Source organism: Crocuta crocuta, unplaced genomic scaffold (assembly GCF_008692635.1).
Source record: "Crocuta crocuta isolate KB4526 unplaced genomic scaffold, BGI_CrCroc_1.0 scaffold14, whole genome shotgun sequence".
NCBI lineage: Eukaryota > Metazoa > Chordata > Mammalia > Carnivora > Hyaenidae > Crocuta > Crocuta crocuta.
In genome coordinates, this window is record NW_027530209.1 from 3,947,808 (window position 1) to 3,968,772 (window position 20,965).

Consider the following 20,965-nt stretch of genomic DNA (forward strand, 5'->3'; position numbering starts at 1 on the left):
TATTTTCTTTTTTATTCCATCAATTTTATGATTGATTTAAAGCTCTAAGCCAAACTTGTATACTAGGTGTAAACTTCACTTTGTCGTAATATATTATCTGTTTATATATGGTGGATTCAATTGGGTAATTCTTTAAGATATTAATGTCCATATTCATGATAAATGTTGACTGTAATTTTAATTTCCATTTCTTGTAATAAATTGTCAGGTTTTAGTATCAAAATTATGTTGGCTTGGTAAAACAGTTAAGAAAGAGTTTTTCTATTCTGTGGAAGAGTTTGTATAAAAATTAGTATTTTTTCTTCCTTAAGTGTTTGGAAGATTTATTCATGAAGCTATTTAGGACTGAAGACTAAATTATAGATTCAATTTCTTAAATAAATACAAAAATGTTGAGATTTTCTGTCTTTTCTTGTGTGTCTTTTGCAATTTTAAGAATTCACTCTTTTCATCTAAATTTGTAAATATAGTGGAATAAAGTAGTTCATAATATGCTTCTATTTTTAAAAATATCTTTAAGACTTGTGGTAATATTCTGGTCTTCATTCCTCACATTTAGAATTTTTAATCCCTGTCTCTTTGTGGGTCTTATTAGGCATTTATAAATTTTATTAGTACTTTCAATAATCAACTTTTGAATATTTTGTCTTCTTTATTTAATTTTCTTAAAGATTTGTTTGAAAAACATTTTTTTAATATTTATTTGTTTTTGAGAGACAGAGTATGAGTGGGGAAGGGGCAGAGAGAGAGGGGGAGACACAGAATCTGAAGCAGACTCCAGGCTCTGAGCTGTCAGCACAGAGCCGACGCAGGGCTCCAGTCCACGAACCACAAGATCATGGCCTGAGCTGAAGTCCTACACTTAACACACTGAGCCAACCAGCCATCCCATTATTTAATTTTTTATTGTAAAATTCACATAACATAAAATTCACCATTTTAACCATTTTAAAGTATGCAGTTCAGAGGCATTTAATATGTTCCCAGTGTTGTGCAAGCATCAGCACTATCAAATGCTAGAATATTTTCATAACCTCAAAAGGAGGTTATGCCCATTAAGCTGTTACTCTTTTGTTAACCCCAGTCCCCGGTTAGTACTAACCTGCTTTGTTTGTGCCTTTCCCATTCTGGCTGTTTTGTATAAATGGAATCATAATATGTGGCCTTTTGTGTCAGATTTCTTTCACTTAGCATAGCATTTTCAAGGTGCATCCATAGCGTAGGATGGACCAAAACTTCATTATTTTTTATGACTGAATAACATTCTATACAATGCACATTCTTTCTTTAAGTCTATTTTTTTATTTCACTGATTGCTGGTCTCATCTTTATTATTTCTATCTATCTACTTTCTTTAGGTTTTTCAGTTTTTGAAATGCACGCTTAGATAATGGGGTATATTTCTGTCAGTTTTGCCTTACATACCTTGAAGTGCTGTTTTTAGGTGCACATAATTTAGGATCCCCAAAGCTAGACATACACATTTGGGGCTCTTACACTTCCTGTTTTTTTTTTTTTTTTAATGTTTTATTTATTTCTAGGAGAGAGAGAGAGAGAGAGAGAGAGAGAGAGAGAGAGAGAGAGAGAGAGAGAGAGAGAGAGAGAGAGAGAGAGAGAGAGAGAGAGAGAGAGACAGCATGAGCAGGGGAGGGTCAGAGAGAGAGGGAGTCACAGACTGAAACAGGCTCCAGGCTCTGAGCTGGCAGTCAGCACAGAGCCGACGCGGGGCTCGAACCCATGAACCAGGAGATCATGACCTAAGCTTAACTGACTAAGCCACCCAGGCGCCCCAGGAGGCTCTTACACTTCCTAATTAGATGACTTTGCATAAAATGGGGGTAATCATACTGGTCATATCCCATTTACCAGGATGTTTTGAGATTATGTAGGTGGAGCACTTGTTTAAAGTGCTCATTTCTCCACTTGACTAGAATTTTACTGTTTGCACTGCAGTTGCTGTGTGTCTACATTTGCAGTTATTTTCTCATTTATTTCATACAACAAGACCACAGGAATTATCTTCATTTCACAGATTTTTCTGCAAGTACAGAATTTCAGAAAGTGACCATGAATCTAGTATTCAAAGTCCAGTGTTTTTATTTTCGTATTTTTCATCTAGGGTTGCTACCACTGCTTCAGGCAGAGTAGTGTTACTGGAGCTCTAAGGACACTAGAATTTCACACTTTCAAACTCTCTACTACATTGCAATTACTGCCAACAGGGTTCAGCATCCTCTAGAGGAAGACGACCAAATTAACCCTTTTGTGCTTGTCCCAAATTAAACTTGACAAACCTGGCTCTGGTTCTCTGCCAATGCATTGACATGTTTTCCCCGAATACTCCGTGAATTTGGGGTTTTGTGGAAAAATAAAAGAATCAGTACATGTGCTTTGTACCAAAGATATTTAGGAAGTAATGCTTTAATGTGTGTGAATGAATATTTAGCACATGAAAACAAGGTAAGAAAGAAAAGGAATTATGAAAGTCAGTGTAAATTGTTTACTAAGTTTTGAGTTTTTTATAAGATTTTTCTTTTTCTAATGTTTGGTTGTAAACTGCCGGTGATAAAAAGAAATTCTAACTTAAAAAGCCCATAACTTTCCATAAACTTAAATTTTTAATATTTCATGGATTTGAATACAGTCATTTTTATCCATTTTAACAACTTTGAGATGGGAAGTTAGTATATAATCAATAGTTTCTTAGCATTGTGTTGTAGATTGATATTTTATTTCTTTCCTAGTATAGTAATAAAATAAAGTAATAAAACAGACAATAAAATAATTATATATTTAACACTGATGATATTTTAAAGTCAATAAAATATGGTATATTAAAGTATCCCAGGGGCTCCTGGGTGGCTCAGTCGGTTAAGCATCTGGCTTCGGCTCAGGTCATGATCTCATGGTTTGTGGATTTGAGCCCTACGTCGGGCTCGGTGCTGACTGCCAGCTCAGGGCCTGGAGCCTGTTTCAGATTCTGTATCTCCCTCTCTCTCTGACCCTCCCCTGCTCACGCTGTCTCTCTCTCTTTCTCTCTCTCTCTCTCTCTCTCTCTCAGAAATAAATAAAACATTACAAAAATTTAAAAAATAAAATAAAGTATTTCAGAGGCTCCTGTAATGCTTTTCAAACATTCATTCATTTCTTTAATCAATATATATTGGGTACCTAGCCTCTATTTGATGCTAAACCAGCTATCAGGGCTATAACAATAAACAAAGCAGTATTGTATGGGTTTATAACATAAGGAGAAAATCAGAAAAGGAATAAGATATTAAAAATACAGAGTGGTAAGAATAATAAAGAAGTATGGTGCAAAGGACATATGAAAAGGATATTTAAGAATTAGGGATCGAGAAACACTTAGCCGAAGTAAATTCTGAATGTATGCCTGAAGGAGCAAGTAGTATTTGGTTATATCACAAATGAGGAATAGAGAGGTTTGGGGAAAAAAGTGTTTCAAACGAAAGAGTAGTTGCAAAAGCCCAGAGCAACATTCCCACAGACGGTAGACCTTTAAAAGTGATCGGTGGTGGAGATCATTAATTACTCAAGTATTTTCACTTTTCTTTTAGACAAGGATTCTTAGTATCTGGCCCCGGCACCTAGGGCTTCAGTGAAATACCAAAATCCGGCACAGGTGTTTTGTGTATTTATGAATCCAAGGGAAGGATTTACTGCATTCGTCAGGGTCACAAAGTTACGTGAGTCCCTTCAAAAAAAGGTAAGAATGACTGCTCTACGGTCTCACAGAGTAAAACAAGTACCTGGAAAGGATATTCAGATAGTGCCTAATTTATTACAAAAATGGATTAGTAAGTTAATAACTTAGCTGGATCAGAGGATGAGGGCACGGCATCTCCTTGTCTCTCCCTAGCTCACCCCCCAGTCCCTTCTTCTCCCGTGTCCTTTATGCCCCGTTTGCTGCCATTTGTTCATTCTTTCATTCCTTCTCCAAATTTTGAGCACCTACTGTGCCAGAAACTGTTCTAGGAGTTAAAGAGGGGGCAGATGACAAATTAGTCAAGGTCTGTGCCCTTCTCGAGTTTACTAGTGATGGAGGGCAGGCTGCCTACAAGTAAACAAATAGATAAACAAGATGGCTCCATATAGTGAAGAGTGTGTGGAGCAGGGATGTTGGAGTCATTCGCAACCTGTATAGCACACCCCCAGTCAGTCACAGCTGAATGGAGCCCTATGTAGGTGAAGAGTCTTAGAAATTCTGTCATGTCAGGAAATAACTTCTTAGTTGCTGGATCATGACAAAGTATGTGGGGCGGGGGCAGAGTTCCAGAGGACGGGGAATGGTCAGCATTGTGGAAGACCTCTTGGGGGGTCAGAGGAAGTATTTACTGACAGAACCGACATATGTCACTATTCTAACAACCTGTTGCTCTATACTGGTGCTAACTATTTCACATCAGCTGTGGGGTCTTAGTGACTGGTGGTGGGCAGAGTGTGCAATGGGAGACTCCTGTAAATAGTAACGTTGAAAAAGGCCTCATAGGAGAAATGACATTTCAGCTAAGACCTGAATGGAAAGAAAGATAAATTCAAAGAGCAGTCAGGAGCAGGTGAACATAAGGGATGGGGAGAGCGTTCTAGTCAAAGGATAGCAAAGGCAAAAATGATGAGGTATAATAAGACTGACATGTTTACAGAGTGATAGGAAGGCTAATGTTGCTGAAACATTATGCTGAGTGAATGATAAGAAATTAGGTCAGGTGAGAGGCACAGGCCAGCTCTTGTATGGCCTTTCAGGCCATGATAAGACAGTAAAATGAGAAGTGGGGAAATGATATGATCTGACTTACATTTTTAAGAACTTAACTCTAGCTGCAATGAGAATGGATTGGGGATGAGGGAGAGAAGAGCAAAGAGGAGTTTTTCTGAGCCGAGAGACAATGGTAGCCTGGGACAGAGTGATGGCAGTGAAAGTAGAAAAAAGTGAGCTGATTTAAGATTTATTTGCAAGTTGTGGTGGTTTTAAAGATATGTGCACACATTCTTTGATATGCCTCCTGTCGAGAGGTGGAGCTTAATTCCTCTCCCCTTAAAAGTGGACTGGAGTTGTTTGCTTCTAGCAAAGAGAATATGGTGAAAGTGAAGAGGTGTCATTTCTGTAGTAAGATTGTGGCTCCCATTTTGGGGGCATGCTCTTTTGTTCTGTTTTCTCACCCTGGAGGAAGCCAGCACCTTATATGTTACAGCTCTGTGGCAAGTTTCCTGAGGCAAAAGACCAAGAGCTATGTGAGTGATCTTGGAACCTGATCTTACCTCTTCCACCCCACCCCAGATGAGCCTTCAGATGAGAGTACAGCTACATTGGTCTGGGTTCTCCAGAAAAACAGAACAAATATAGTATAGATAGATGATAGATAGATAGATAGATAGATAGATAGATAGATAGATAGATAACCATGGGAATCGGCTTACATGATTATGAAGGCTGAGATATGCCACGATATGCTATCTGTAAGCTTGAGAGCCAGGAAGGCCAGTGGTTTAATTCAGTAGAGTCTAAAGGCCTAAGAATGAGGGGGACACTGATACAAATTCCGGAGTCTGAAAGCCCAAGAACCAGAAGCTTTGATGTCTATGGGCAGAAGAATATGAATGTCTCAGCTCAAGTAAAGAGAGAGAGAGAGAGCATTTGTCCTTCCTCTAACTTTTTGCCCTATTTAGACCCTCAAAGACTGGATGATCCCCACACACATTAACGAAGGCTAATCTACTTACTCAGTTTATTGATTCAAATGCCCATCTCTTCTCACAGACACACCCAGAAATAATTTACCTGCTATCCAGGCATCCCTTACTCCAGTCAGGCTCACAAATAAAATTAGCCATCTAAACAACTCTGGCTGACAGCTCAGCTACCAATTCATGAACGACATTGAGCCAGAGATACCCAGTTATGCCACACCTAGGACACTGATCCACAGAAAGTATGAGATAATAAATTGTTGTTTTTTAACTGCTAGATTTTTACGTAATTTGTTGTGCAGCAACAAATTTTCCTTCTTTTACTACAGAAGGAAGGCTTATGGGACTGACTGATATGTTTGGTGCAAGGAGGTATTAGGGAAAGGGGTGGGTGCATGACGATTGGCTAGGTTTTGGATTTGAGCAATTGGATGTTAGTGGTGCCATGTACTGAAGTGTGGAGAGATTGGAGGACATGAGGTATTGGGGTAGGGAATCAAGAATTCTGCTATGGACACATTTTTTAGGAGACTATTAGACATTTCGGTGGGAATATAAACCAGACAGCTAGTCAGTGAGCCCAAAATGAGTGCTCACCAGTCTACCAGTCATTAAATGTTTCATAAAGGACTACTCTTTGCCAGGCTGTTTCCCATGCTTTGAGGTCATTATGGGAAACAAGACAAAACCCCCAACCTCAAAGGACAACAGACCACAAACATATAAGTAGATTAACAAGATTATTTTTAAAAATGAGTAATGAAAAATATAGGATAACGTCAAAAAGTTGCTGGAGGTAGGGTGTGCTACTTTAGCTAGAAAGATCAAGGATGATTTATTAGAGCCACAGTAATAGACTTGAGCTCGGTGTGTATATTTTGGAAGCACTAGCATACTAATGGTATTTAAATCCACTGGAATTGATGGGATCACCTCAAGAGAGACTGTAGAAAGAGAAAATATTTTAGAACAAGTCTTAGGGCTTCATTATTTAAAGTTCAGAGACAGGAGGACCTGCAAAGAAGATGAGGAAATTAGGGGAAAAAAATGCAAGAGGATGGGATCACAGAATGCAAGAGAGGTAATTATTTGAAAAGAAAGGAGTGGTGATCTTTGCCCAACATGATTGAGTATGATTATAGCAGAGAAGTAACCACTAGATTTGATAACATGAATATTATGGGTGGTTTAATAAGAGCAAATTCTGTAGTCGAGTTAAAGGAACACAAGGTATATTATAATGGGTTAAATAGAGAATGGGAGATAGGAGATATTCCCTAAAGTTAGTTGCTGAACCAATCATTTTCTTAAGCTTATAAACAATGAGTAAGGAATTTGGGTAGGGTTCGGCAGGTAGATTCTTCTGCTCCACCTGGCATCAACTGGAGTGATGCCAATTCACAGTGGTATTCAGCTGGTGGTTGGACTACTCTGGAGTGTCCAAGAAGGCTTCATGTATACATCTGGCGCGTTGGAGTAGACGGCTGGAAGGCCAGCCATTTTCCCTCTCCATGTGTTCAGAACCTTGCATGTGGACAATCCAGTGGAGTGATCAGATTTATTATGCTGAAGCTCAAGGTTCAAGAGCAAGTATTCCAAGTGACAGGAGATGGAAACAGCTCGTCTCTAAGGCTGTTCCGGCAAACTTAACATGAAGTTTAAAATAAAACCACGGTGGTTTAAAACCACTTAAATTAACACCACTGTGTTTTAGGAATTAAGGCATTCACAGAGTCAGTACCCACTTGAGGGGAAAAGTCCTGTGCCTCGCTTTTTAATAGGAGAAATATTAAAGAATTTGTGGCCATCATTAAGCTGTTACAAGAGATGATAAAATGGAAGCATCAACTGTTGGCAAATCTTTCAGAGCTTTAAATCTCTCTCTCTCTCTCTCTCATTAGAAAGAGGAGTGAAAGAGCACTTTCCCCAGAATACTATGACACTAAAGCGCATTGGTACCCGATGGCATTATTCCAGAAAAGAGGAAATGATGGATGTTGCCGTAGAGAGAGGTGTAACTGGGACCAAAATCTTTGAGAAGAAAAGAAAGGGAGGGGCTGGCCTTTAGTGAAGGAGGAAACACTTCATTCATGGTAACAGGAGAGAAAGGAGACATGAGTATAAAGAGGCACCTCCTTTCCAGCTTTGTTCAGAAGTCCCCTTAACAGGGAGGTTTTCTCTGACTCCCATTCTTTAAATGGCACCTCAGTACTCCGTATCTTTCTTCCCTGCTTTATTCTTTTCCATAGACTACGTGCATGTCCTTAATGCATGCATGCATTACCCACAGCACTATATAGGCAGTAATGCTATATTTTACTGATTTCTGGCACATAGCAGGTACTCCACCAGCGTCAGCGAGTGCCCGGAATGAATGAACACTGCAGTGATGTTCTTGCTGAGCTGTAAGGTCGGGAGTGGTGCTCGGAGATTGAGATGCTGGAAATCCAGATGTCTGAAGGTGACACACAGTGGTAGCCTGGTGAGCATGAACTTAGATTGTAGGGCTTCTATCCACGGCCCTTCCTTCCTTCCGCGCTGCTTCTGGCTGAGTCACTGTGATCACATTACTGAACCCCTTGGAGCCACAGGGATTAGGGCCTTGTTGGCACAAAATGAGTGCTCATCAAAGCCTGGCTCCCTTTTCCCACAGCTCTCCATTTCCACCAATCGACATGCTCTGCCCCTCTTGCACGGTGTAGGCAGTTCTCTCTCTCCCCTCTCAAGTCTCAGGGAGCAAGCAGCTCCCGGCCTCCGCAGTGCTAAGGGGAGGGGAGGGGAGGGAAGGGGCGGGGCAGGGCGGGAGGACCGNGCGAGGTTCAGGCTGCAGGCAAGCCAGTCTCCTGGCCATCAGGTTTATGAGCCCAGCCATCTGTTCTTACCCAAGCCATGGCGAAGCTGGTGATACTCACGCTCTTGGGGCTGGGACTGGCACTCTTCAGGGATCACCGGGCTTCTTATCAGTAAGTTGGGTTGTGGTGAGGGCTGCAGCCCAGTTCTACCCCATCTCAGCAACCCCAGGAGCGCCGCTGAAAGTGGGGTGTAGTCTTAACCAAAAGTCCGGGGCAAGTTTTAGATGCACATCCTGCAGGGTTTTCAAAAATGGTTGTCCAGCTTTCACGCACCACTTGAAAACATGTGCTTGTTCGCGGCCTGAGGCATGGGGTAAGGAGACAGTTGTCACTGGTGTGATGGTCAAGTAGTTGGCATATGTAAATTGATTTTTCATGAAGATCCGTGAGCCTTGGCAACAGATTCACTTCTCAGTCTCTCTTCAGGATAGATAACCAGACTAGGGACGCCCCCCCCGCCCCCCATACTGTGTTGGTCAGGGAAGTAGCTGCTGGGCCTTGGTGTAAATCTTCTCAGCTTGGAGATTCTCACTTTGAGGCCACACGGAGACACAGGACGCATGTGGAGTAGAGCAGGTGTGAGCAAACGCACTCTATGAGGGTCTGCTCCCCACCTACCATCCTCTCCAGTGGGGCATGGGTGGGGGGTGCGGGTAGGAGAGAACCCTGGCACAGCCCATATTTGATGTCCTGGGTTCTTGCTCTGTCCCTTCCGTTATGGGATCTCTGGCAAATCACTTCAATCTCTAACATTGTCTGCTTGAATAAGCCTGAGCCAATAATCCACACTCATATACGAAGCAGCTAACACGGTACCTCAGATACAGTAACTGTTCAATAAAAGTTAGTGCTCTGTTTCTTAAACTACTTATAAACTCTAAGGTACTGTAAAAAGGGAAGAAAGTTTGAAAGAATTCTGTTTTGGTAGTTTGATGGTAACTTTACAGGGGTTCAAAGTCTAGAGATTGTCCTGGTTCCTAAGGTTTAGTCAACATCTTGTTATTTACTTTGAAGTAAAACATTACTAAAAATCAAATTGAACATTTTGGATCTTTAAAAAAATTATATGACCCTAACCTAAGCTTTCATTCAGAATAACTTTTTTTTTTTAAATATTTTTATTTATTTCTAGGAGAGAGAGAGAGACAGCGTGAGTAGGGGATGGTCCGAGAGAGAGGGAGTCACAGACTGAAACAGGCTCCAGGCTCTGAGCTGGCAGTCAGCACAGAGCCCGACGCGGGGCTCGAACCCACGAACCGTGAGATCATGACCTAAGCGAAAGTCGGACGCTTAACCGACTAAGCCACCCAGGCGCCCCCAGAATAACTTTTTATAAACTGTTGGGTTTTTTTCTTCCAATTGTTGATTATTTTTGTAATCACAAACTTTTAGAGAAAAGTTATGGAGAATTGGTGATTTGGGCTTTAAAATCATGTAAAAATTGCAGTTTTTGGATTTTCATTAATCACAGTAGTATTTGATGCTAAAGGAGAATCTCTCTCTCTCTCTCTCTCTATATATATATACACATATATATATACATACATATACACACATATCTATCTGTCTATCTATACACACACACACATCTATTTATCTATATATATACACACATATCTATCTCTCTATCTCTCTATCTATCTATCTATCTATCTATACACACACACACATCTATTTATCTATATATATACACACATATCTATCTCTCTCTCTCTCTCTCTATCTATCTATCTATCTATACACACACACACATATGTATGAATATTCCCCTCTTCCCAGTGTATGTGTGCATCATGGTATTATCCTGGGATGAAAATAAATGGGATATAAAGATCTAAGACCCCTTCTAGGCTTTGTCCTTTCCATTCTGAATCTATACTTGGGTTTCTTCTGCCTCCACCCTTCCAGAAGCCCCCACCAAGATGCCTTACAAGGGATTACAGATCTACCAGGAAGGAGTAAGGGTCTATCTGGCTTGCCTTCCTTAATGTACTCTGAGAATGGAGACTGTAGGCATTTTGTATATGTTTCTGTGTAACAGCACAGCTTCCCTACCCCAATCCTAAAACATTTCTCTCTCAACATGTGGTCTTCGTGTATGTGATTTACCATTAATACTTGCCCAAGTTTGTTCCTAGGAACATGCACCACGAGACTTGCTTCACAAAAAAATACGTTCCTTGAACACATACATTTGGGAAGTGTTGTCTATTACAGTCTTTCCTACAGGTTGGCACTGCACTCCGGCATGCTGAAAGCTTTGAGAGCTCTTCAGTTAAAATAAGCAACAAAACAACAAAATGATTTGCTTTAAGTCATCGTTCCCCAGACTTCTTTGCCCACACGTCCATTCCCCTTTTGGGTGCCATCTATCAGCATCCCGTAGAGCTCCCTGGGACACGGTGTGAAAAGGACTCTCCTATAGCAGTGACTTGCACCGAGACAAATTTCAACCTGAAAAAGTCGACACCTGGCCTTGGGCAGCAAGGGGACCTTGGCCTTAGTTTCTGGGCCTCTAGCCTGATTCTGATTTGTCCGAAAGGACAAGTATAATGATAACCCGACATCACATCAGTCCCTGCAAGTCCCTCTGTTGGCCTCACCTGTGGTTTCCTGTTGTGGATCATGTGTCTGCAGGAGACGCTCTGCTGTGGGGCTGCCACAGTGGGAAGATGTGGGGTCTGGGTTGGATTAGGAACTTACTGCTTTGTTTTCAGTACTTGGATTCAGGGAAGGGGGAGGGAGCCTTAATCTTTAAACTTCTCTGTAATCAGACAACCAAGAAGGGAAAAGGAAAGTGGGAGGGAGCTGGGCCTCTGGTTTTAGAATGGAAAGGGGATCCGGAAGAACCTGAGGGAAAGGAGCAATACAGGACCAAGACGATGATGGTTATGGAGACGGAGGATGGGGGCAGCCCAGACCAGAGAAGGAAGGGAAATGGCAGGCACTATTCCAAAAGCCCTAAAGCCTCATTCCTCAAAGGAACTGCAGACCAGATGCATGACTGAGCATCATCTGCGAGCTGGCTCTAGTTACAGACTCCCAGGCCTCACCCCACACTATTGAATCCTCGTGGGCATTATTTAACCAGTTCCCCAGGGAGATTTGTACACACTTCTTTTTTTTTTTTTATGTTTTTTATTTATTTTTGAGAGGCAGAGAGAGCAGGGGAGGTTCAGAGAGAGAGAGGGAGACACAGAATCCGAAGACAGGCTCCAGGCTCCCAGCTGGCAGCACAGAGCCCGACGCGGGGCTCAACCCACGAACGGTGAGATCATGACCTGACCTGAAGTTGGACACTTAACTGACTGAGCCACCCAGGCACCCCTGTATACACTTCTTTAAAGGACATTGCAACTCCTACAGCACCCATGCCAGAACAGAACAAGAGATTCTGGAGGCTCAGCAAATTACCTTTGTTAACCCTTGTAGAAATAAGGCCCTTGAGTCCCAGGGAAGATCATGAGTCTGCCCAAGGAAGAGATTATGCCCTGAGGCCTGCATCAGGAGCAAGCCAAACCCCCACAGTGGATACAACATTTTATCTTCAGAAATCGGGTCCACAGGAGTGGGGCAGGGACACAAGACATTGTATAGGCCTAGAGCTGAATGGAACTTGGGGAAGGACACAAAAAGCATCTTAATGGGGTTTTCTGATGCTCTCGAGGTGATAACCGCACAGAGAAAAGAGCTGAGAGGGCTCCCCGGGATCAGCAGTCTCCCCTGTCCATCTGTGAAGTCAGCTGTTGTGACCTTGTGGGGTGTGCATGTGCAAGTCCAGGGGATGCCTGGGACGAGAAGATAAACAGCGCCCTGGGGGTGTGGAATGTTACAGCCTGCATCTCTACAGCAACTGCCCCATTTGTAGGTTGTTGATTGTAACATGTGACGTCATTGTTTCCCTTCATTAAAAGGTGACTGCAAAGCTGGCGTTAGCATTTTGCCACCTGGTTCCCTGTCCACACTCCATACTACAGGGGGTAGAGGGCAGTGGTGGATTCCAGCAGACCTGGGCTGGATGCCATTTCTGCAACTTCCAAGTCACTCTACCATGCTGAGCTTGTCTCACCACCTGATAAATTATGGGATAATAATACATATCACAGTGGGATAAATATAAAATCTGGCACATGGAAGGTATTCTGTAAATGGTAGGTTTTGTTACTGCCATATGCTATCTCAGAAATCCACCTATCAATGATCCACCTAATGAGTGATGTTTGAATATATGGTATAATAATGCTTCATGAGACCCTACGCTCCAGTCTTCCCTATCAACGCCACCAACACCGTTTTCTCCATCTGATGCACCAGCCTATTAATTCCACAAAACAACTCAGCAGACATCTACGGAATACCTTCTCTCTGCCGGTGCTGGGTTCCTGCTGGGTCACAGGGATGAACAGGAAGCAGTATTCACTCACAGATTTCAGAGTTTACTGTGACCCACAAGATCAAAAACTGATAACTGCCAAACACTAGGGTAAGAGACTTGATAGACGTATATGTGGAGGTTCGTGAGGATAAAGGAGTTATTATTCCTATCGCAGTAGATCAGCAGGAGCTACAGAAAGTCATGAGTAAGAGCCTTCCCCCTGGGTTAGGAGGCATGAGCATTCTAGATGGAGGGAGAAGCTTGAACAAATGAAAAGCAGCGTAAGAGCAATATATAGAAAAGAGCTGCTAGTATCATGACACCTCATTTCAAATCCCAACTCTATCCCTTTAAGGAAGCTTTGCTTCTCTGTGCCTCGGGCTTCTTGCCTATCAGTCGGGTAACATATTAATCATTGTCTCAAAAGTAACAAGGAGAGGGTGCCTGGGCGGTTCAGTCGGTTAACCATCCAACTTCTGCTCAGGTCATGATCTCACAGGCCATGGGTTCAAGCCCTGCATCCAGCTCTCTGCTGACAGCTCAGAGCCTGGAATCTGCTTCAGATTCTGTGTCTCCCTCTCTCTCTGCCCCTCCCCTGCTTGCACTCTGTCTCTCTCTTCCTCTCAAAAATAAATAAACTTTAAAACATTTTTTTTTAAAAAGGTAACAAGGAGGAAGTATGTGTAAGAGTCCTTAACACAGAGCTTGGCACACAGTAGGTCCCAACAGCAATATTGGATGAGTGAGGATTGTGCAGTGACAGAAAGTAGACTGATGGGGCTGCATATAGCCCCAAGGAACATTCCAGAGTGGATTTCTTTTTTTTTTATTTTTATTTTTAAAAGTTCATTTATTTTAGAGAGAGAGAGAGAGAGAGCACAGTCAGGTAAGGGACAGAGAGAGGGGGAGACACCAAATCCAAAGCAGGCTCCAGGCTTTGAGCTGTCCACACGTAGCCTGACACAGGGCTTGAACCCATGAACTGAAAGATCATGACCTGACGCGAAGTCAGCCGCTAAACCGACTGAACCACCCAGGTGCCCCCAGAATGGACTTCCTAATGCATAAACGAAAGACTCTCACTTTCTTTTGTAAGAAGTAAGCACATATTTGCAAAGAATAATTGATAACAGGGATTGTGTGATTTCTGGTCAGACTTCAGAGGCCTTAGGAATCAGGGACATACCGCAGACATCAAATTTTATCCCTTAGACCTGGAATATTTGGACCTAATCAAGCCCTTGACCAGGTATTTCCTGATAATTAAGACTAAGGCAGAAAAATATGAGCTGGATTACAGTAACGCAGGGGGAATGGTCTTCTGGTGGTTCCTCCGGGTTGTAAGTAGTGTCACGTGTACACTTTGCCTGAGGAATAGGACTGGATGTGAGCTTTGCATTTGTACTTGAGTTCCAATCCCAATTCAGCCACTTCCTAACCTTGTAGAGTTGGAAAGCCACTTAATCTTTGTCATCTGTAAGATTGGGAAAATAATGCCTCAGAGTGGTGTTTGAAGGTTAATTGAAGGCATATATACAGTACCTGAACTGTAGTAGCAATGATTACTCTGTTGAGATATGACTCGTTTTTTAGCCATGAATTTGAACTCAAAGCAACTGAGTGCTGTCATCATGCCTCCTTGATTATTCTGCCTTTTGCAGGCTAGAGAGCCTTCCGTTAGACAAAAGGCTGAATTGGGATTGGGGCTGATCTGTTCTGCTTTTCTTTGCCTTCTAGGATCCCATCAGGCCTGATGAGCCTGGTGAGCCAAGCAGTGCACCTATTCTTTCCACATGGTTTTGATTCTAAGAAAAGCTAATTTGACCACCCTTGGTATTTTTCACAAGTCTGGACCTACTCAGTAATTTCACATCATTGAGTCTCTTCTTCTGTGTCACTTTCTGTGTTGTTTTGTATAAGACCTGCACCTCGCACATTTTTTGTGTCTGTCTTTGAATACCTTGGGGCACTTTACAAATACTCATTGAGCTTTCTCTTGACCACTGTTTTTCAAAATGGTGATTCACAGGGGCGCCTGGGTGGCTTAGTCGGTTGAGCTTCCGGCTTTCGCTTGGGTCATGATCTCGCGGTTTGTGGGTTCGAGCCCCGCGTCGGGCTCTGTGCTGACTGCCAGCTCAGAGCCTGGAGCCTGCTTCAGAGTCTGTGTCTCCCTCTCTCTCTGACCCTCCCCTGCTCATGCTGTCTCTCTCTCTCTCTCTCTCCTAGAAATAAATAAAAATATTTTTTAAAAAAATGGTGATTCACAAAAGCAGTTTTAGTAGATTATGGCCAACATTTTAAAATGAGTGAAATAGACTTGAATAGAAAAATTAGGAACGTATTACATATGTTAGGGTATTTTTGTTTGTTTGTTTTAGAGGTAGGTGGGGGTGTGTGCATGCACACGTGTGTGTGTGTGTATGTGTGTGTGTATGTGTACCATGCAAAATGCTTTTCCTAATGCATCATCACTGTCTTTATTTACCCTTTTTATTTATTGTGAACTTCCGTGATTATAATGTCAGATTCCCGTTTTTAAATGTCAGATAGCTTTTACTTTTTCAAATCATGGGGGCAGATTCCAACTTTCCTTTGAAAGTCTGCTTTGTATGAGAAAGAATGAAATCTGGCCATGTGTAGCAACATGGATGGACCTTGAGGGTGTTATGCTGAGCGAAATAAGTCAGGCAGAGAAGGACAGATACCATATGTTTGCACGTATAGGAGGATTAGGAGGAACTTGACGGAGGAACAAGGGGGAGAAGAAGGGGGGAAATGGTGGGGGAAAGGGAGAGAGGCAAACCATGAGAGACTCTTGAATGCTGACAAAAACTGAGGACTGATGGATGTGGGGGGGAGGAGGGATGGGCATGGAGGAGGGCACTTGTGGGGATGAGCACTGAGTGTTATGTGGAAACTAATTTGACAATAAACTATTAAAAAAAAAAAAAAAGAAAGTCTGCTTTGTAAGTTCAAGCCCATCATTCAGGGACCCACCCTTTGCTTGCAGGCCAGGCCTTCCTCATCTTGTCACCCATCTCTGGAGCTCTAACACCCCGCCTGGTAGCTCCCCACTCCGATTGTGCTTCGGGGATAATCCGTGGCGCTTTAACAAAGCTGTTAGATCAGGCCCCTTCCAAAAGTGGACTTGATAGCCAATGTCATTGTGGTAGGAACATGTTACTTTTTTTTTCTGAATGAAAGGATGAAAGATCAAGCACCCCCTAATTCCCATCATTTTACACCAAACTGAGAATTTTTATCCAGAATGTCCCCCAGCCCATCCTCTTCCTCTGTAAGACTAAATTATGAAGAATTTCTCAGCCCATCTCTAGCCAACTAAGATTTCTGGCAATCCTTCCATAACTGTTGCTCCTCACGAAGACTATATTGTATCATTAGTTCTCAAAAACAAAAACAAAAACAAAAACAAAAAGAATGTTGACTGTTTAACTCTCTTGGCTGTGCTGATGTTGTGGTCCAGTTCTTTTAAATGCCTCATCAATAGTTTTGTTCTGCTTAGGCAGCCTGCTCGTACTTCCGTCTCACATCTGTCCTTTTTTCCTATGTCTTCACTCAAATATTCCCCATGATGTTTATGCACTCAGATTTAAAAAGTTGCTTTTGTGTGTGTGTGTGTGTTAAGTTGCTTTTGTGTGTGTGTGTGAGAGAGAGAGAGAGAGAGAGAGAGAAATGTCTTTTTATATGCTGGACTTGGGTATGATTTTCTAAAGTTATAAATCCTTTAAGCACACCTGTGTTTTTCAAGTGACACACCCAGGAGCAGATGCCCAGTCCAGGCCTGGGAGCCAGACTGGGCAGATGGGTAGGAGGCCCATCTGTCAGCAGCCCTAAAACATCAATGGAGTAAATTGGAACCATGCTGCTATTTAACCCAAATTTCCACATAGGACTCCTTACACAGCCAATGAAATAGTTCCTATTCCTGCCAAAGTGCACAGAGCTGTGGAGAGGACACTGTGTATTTCCTGTGTGGATCTGTCCACCTCTGCTAAGTAAACACTGAATGTACCCAGAGGCCCCACACGCCTTGCTCTGGCCTTGTCTGGTAGAATTGCTCAGACTTCAGGGACCACTAACCCTGGAATTGAAACCCAAACAAAGTCCAGTTAAGGAGAACTTTATTGGCAGCTTACTTGTGCAACTTAGCTATCATTTCTGAGTAGTTTCATGTGTGTTTTGTTCCTTTTTTTCTCCCCCAGAGCACGACTTAATGCTTTCCGAGAAGTAAAGCCAGTAGAACTTCCTAACTGTAACTTAGTTAAAGGAATAGGTAAGTATGCGAGCGGAGGGAGTATCTCATTTGAACTTGCAGTACCACCTTGCTATTTATTTGATTAATACACCTGCTTAATTTTGTTCAAAAACAGAACTATGAACCCAAAGAGAATGATTAAGCCAGTAGTTAATTATAAATACCAATGTACTTGACTTTTGACTTCACCAACTCATTGCCAAGGTATCGACAGTTTTCGATAGTTTGTTTTTATTTGGTCAGTTTAGCAAAAACAGTAGAGCAATAATTTTATGGTAATACAACCCGAGGGACAAAGGAAAGAGAAAAAGCAGTGAGTAAAGGGACACATTTTCAAAAAGCCTTTGCACACCTTGGCAGTTATCACAAGGCTTCACCTCATGCATCTGTCTTTTAATATCTGGGAGGAGTATTTTTCCCAGAAGTTCTCAGCAGATTTCCCCTTAGATCTCATTAGTCAGAGGTAGACAACAGGCTGCTGCTCTAGCTGCAAAGGAAGCTGGGAAAGTAATTACTGGGCTTCCATTGCGGAAAGCAGGCTCTGTCAGTAAAGATAAAAGGACAGGGGAATAGCACCGGGTAGGCAACCAACAGAGAGTGTCACAGGACTCAATTCCCCATCTGGTTTCAGCCAACCACCTTTGTTATTTGAGGACAACTTGTTTGAGATCCATGCTTTTGTTATGTTTTGTTTTGTTTAGAGTTATTTATCTCAGTTGACTAGTTGCACAGGCTAGGCAGTCAGCATCAATAAGGCTGGCCAGATATCTTTCAGTGCAATTTTTTCTAGAAAATAAATGTGATATTGATATTCGATATCATTGGATATTTGAAAAACAAATATGTCCACTGAAAGTGTCAATACAGGGGCATCCGGGTGGCTCAGTCAGTTAAGCATCTGACTTCGGCGCAGGTCATGATCTCATAATTCGTGGGTTCGAGCCCTGCATCTGGCTTTTTGCTGACAGCTTGGGGCCTGGGGCCTGCTTTGGATTCTCTGTCTCCCTCTCTCGGCTCCCCCTCTGCTCATGTTCTATCTCTCTGTTTCTCTCTCTCTCTAAAAAATAAATAAACATTTAAAAATTTAAAAAAAAAAACTGTCAATACAAAATTAAAAATCTCATTTGTCTCTAGATTGATTGAAATTTTTAAAATTTATGTGTACTTAAAGTATAATTGGGGCACCTGGGTAGTTCAGGCGATTGAGTGTAGACTTTGGCTCAGGTTCTGATTTCATGGTTTGTGGGTTCAAGCCCCTCCTCAGGCTTTGCACTGACAGCGTGGCACCTACTTTGGATTCTCTGTCTCCCTCTTTTTCTGCCCCTCTCCTGCTCACAATCTCTCTCTCTCAAAAATGAATAAACATTTATAAAAAGTATAATTAACTTGATGATATTTTACTGATGTTTATAATTAATAGTAAATGCATATTTTGTATGTGAAATGTACCCCCATTTTAACTGAGCGCTTGGACTTTGCTTATATTTCCGATATGGTTTTCAAAGAGTTTACTGGATTTGGAGTTAAGTATTAGTATATATTCATAGGTTCCTCTGTGTCTTTAACAAAACAGCAAGCTATTTTCAAATTATTGTAACTTTTATAAACTTTGTGAATTTCCATGAACTTTATGTAAGAGATTTCAGACTTGGAGGAAAAAGTTCAGGTCCATCAATTTTAAAAATATGCATACAGGGAGCCTGGGTGGCTCAGTCAGTTAAATGTCTGACTCTGAATTTTGGCTCAAGTTATGATCTCACGGTTAGTGAGCTCAAACCCCACGTCAGGCTCTGTGCTGGCAGCATGCATTCTCTCTCTCTCCTTCTCTTTCTGCCCCTCCCCTGCTCACATGCTCTCTCTCTCAAAATAAATAAATAAATAAATAAATAAATAAAGTAAATAAATAAATAAATATATTAAGTATACATTTTAGTTACACTTTGTTATGTTAATGTCTTCTAATGTTTATATAATCATATTCGTCAATTTGAATAAATGAAAGAGTTAATTATTCTGAATCTATCAAGTAAGAGCTAAATATATAGCCTCCTTTTCCAGTTGGGAGTGATAAAGAAATGGATCAGTAGCTCCCTGCAATAGTCTGCAATGACCTGACCTGACTAGTCTGTTTTCTGGCAGAATCTGGCTCTGAAGACTTGGAGATACTTCCTAGTGGACTAGCTTTCATTACCTCCGTAAGTAGTTTCTTTCTTTTACAGTTCTGTATATCATCTTCTAGAACCAGCAGCTGAAGTCTTTCATATAAGCCTGTTATACACCAATGCCCACCTTCAAATAAAATAGGCGATCATATGGTTTAAAAAACAAACAGCATATGCATTTACACTGGTGTTAAAATTATGACTGTATGCTTTCTATGCCTATTTGTATTCCTGCGTATACGCGGAACTCTAATATTACCTTAATCTTCCATTTAGTAAAGATTTGTGAGTCTGATGAGTTTAAGAATGGCTTTCCATCAGTGGCCTATTCCTTGAAGCCCTTAAGTGGTATACTCAAATATTTATTGAATTGGCTGTATGTTTATATATATATATAAACATGTCGGTTAGATTTTATCTTTTTACACTTTCCAAATTAAGCCCTTTAATATAAAATTGTTGATAGGTCATCCCACAATTCCCACACTTTGAATAGTGAAGCCATCATGTTGTTGAACCTCTTTTGCATGCAAATCACTGTGGTCCCGAGATAGCTCAAAACAAGAGAAGCCAATACCCTTTGCTACCTGTTGTAGTTTATTTAGTCCAATTTTCTCCTTTGAAGATGCAAAACTAGTCATCTTCTACAGCAGTGTCTTCCAAATTCCTTTTTTTAAGCAACAGAATACATATTCCAAGCAAAATCTTATGTGCGATTCCAACATTGAAAACAAAAACACAGCTGTGTTGTTCTGATTGAAGGCTAAGAAAGTGGTTGTTTCTGGGCTCATTAGACTTCCCCTAGGTGTCTCCCTGAGATGTTTCCAAGGAACCTGTCAGGAGACATTTTAAAAGCCATAACCAATGTTCTCTCTCTGTTCTTTGCTTTATATGATTGAAGCCCATTAGCAATTGCCCATTTGGTCTACTCTGCTGTTTTTGATCTTTGTCATGATTTGGGAGCTGTGGTGTGAGACACATAGGGCTTTGCTGCTGCTGGAATGGTGTGTGCCCGTGTGTTGTATGGGGCAGCCTGGTGGAGCATATGGCCAGACTTTCAGGGCCCTTCACTATCCTATTGCGCAAGCCGATCAAGAGGCTTCCCATGCAGCCCAGTAGCCCGAAGCAGATGAACACATGTGTGTATGAACCCATGTGCCATCTATCACCTCTATCAGCTTTGGAGGTATTTGTAACTTGCCTGTTTTTTTCTGCTTAATGTTTTATAAGGGATTAAGATATCCTGGAATAAAGAGCTTTGAGCCTGATAAACCTGGTAAAATACTTCTGATGGACCTGAATGAAGAAGATCCATCAGTGTTAGAACTGAGGATCACTGGAAGCACATTTGATCATTCTTCATTTAACCCTCATGGGATTAGCACATTCACAGATGAAGGTAACAATATTTAATGTTTAAGAACAAAATCAAATTTAAAAAATGTTGAAGAGTGAATATTTCCTTCCATTTAACCAAAATACAGTCATGGTTAATGTTACTATTCTGTTAAACTTACCCCCTATGTTAATGAAATATAATATTATAACCACTTTAATGCTTGAGAATGCTAACATACTTCAAATCTGTAAA

At 41.5% G+C, this 20,965-nt stretch overlaps 1 protein-coding gene across 1 annotated transcript in view; it reads left to right on the top strand.

Moving 5' to 3' along the window:
• Positions 1 to 8,579: 8,579 nt before the first annotated feature.
• Positions 8,580 to 20,965, top strand: part of PON1 (paraoxonase 1) — a 38,067-nt gene continuing 25,681 nt past the window's right edge. The window contains exons 1-4 of the mRNA XM_077765332.1: positions 8,580 to 8,672; positions 17,160 to 17,230; positions 19,352 to 19,407; positions 20,605 to 20,773. Coding sequence (XP_077621458.1) covers positions 8,599 to 8,672; positions 17,160 to 17,230; positions 19,352 to 19,407; positions 20,605 to 20,773 — 370 coding nt within the window. The 5' untranslated portion in view covers positions 8,580 to 8,598. The remainder of the gene's footprint in view (positions 8,673 to 17,159; positions 17,231 to 19,351; positions 19,408 to 20,604; positions 20,774 to 20,965) is intronic.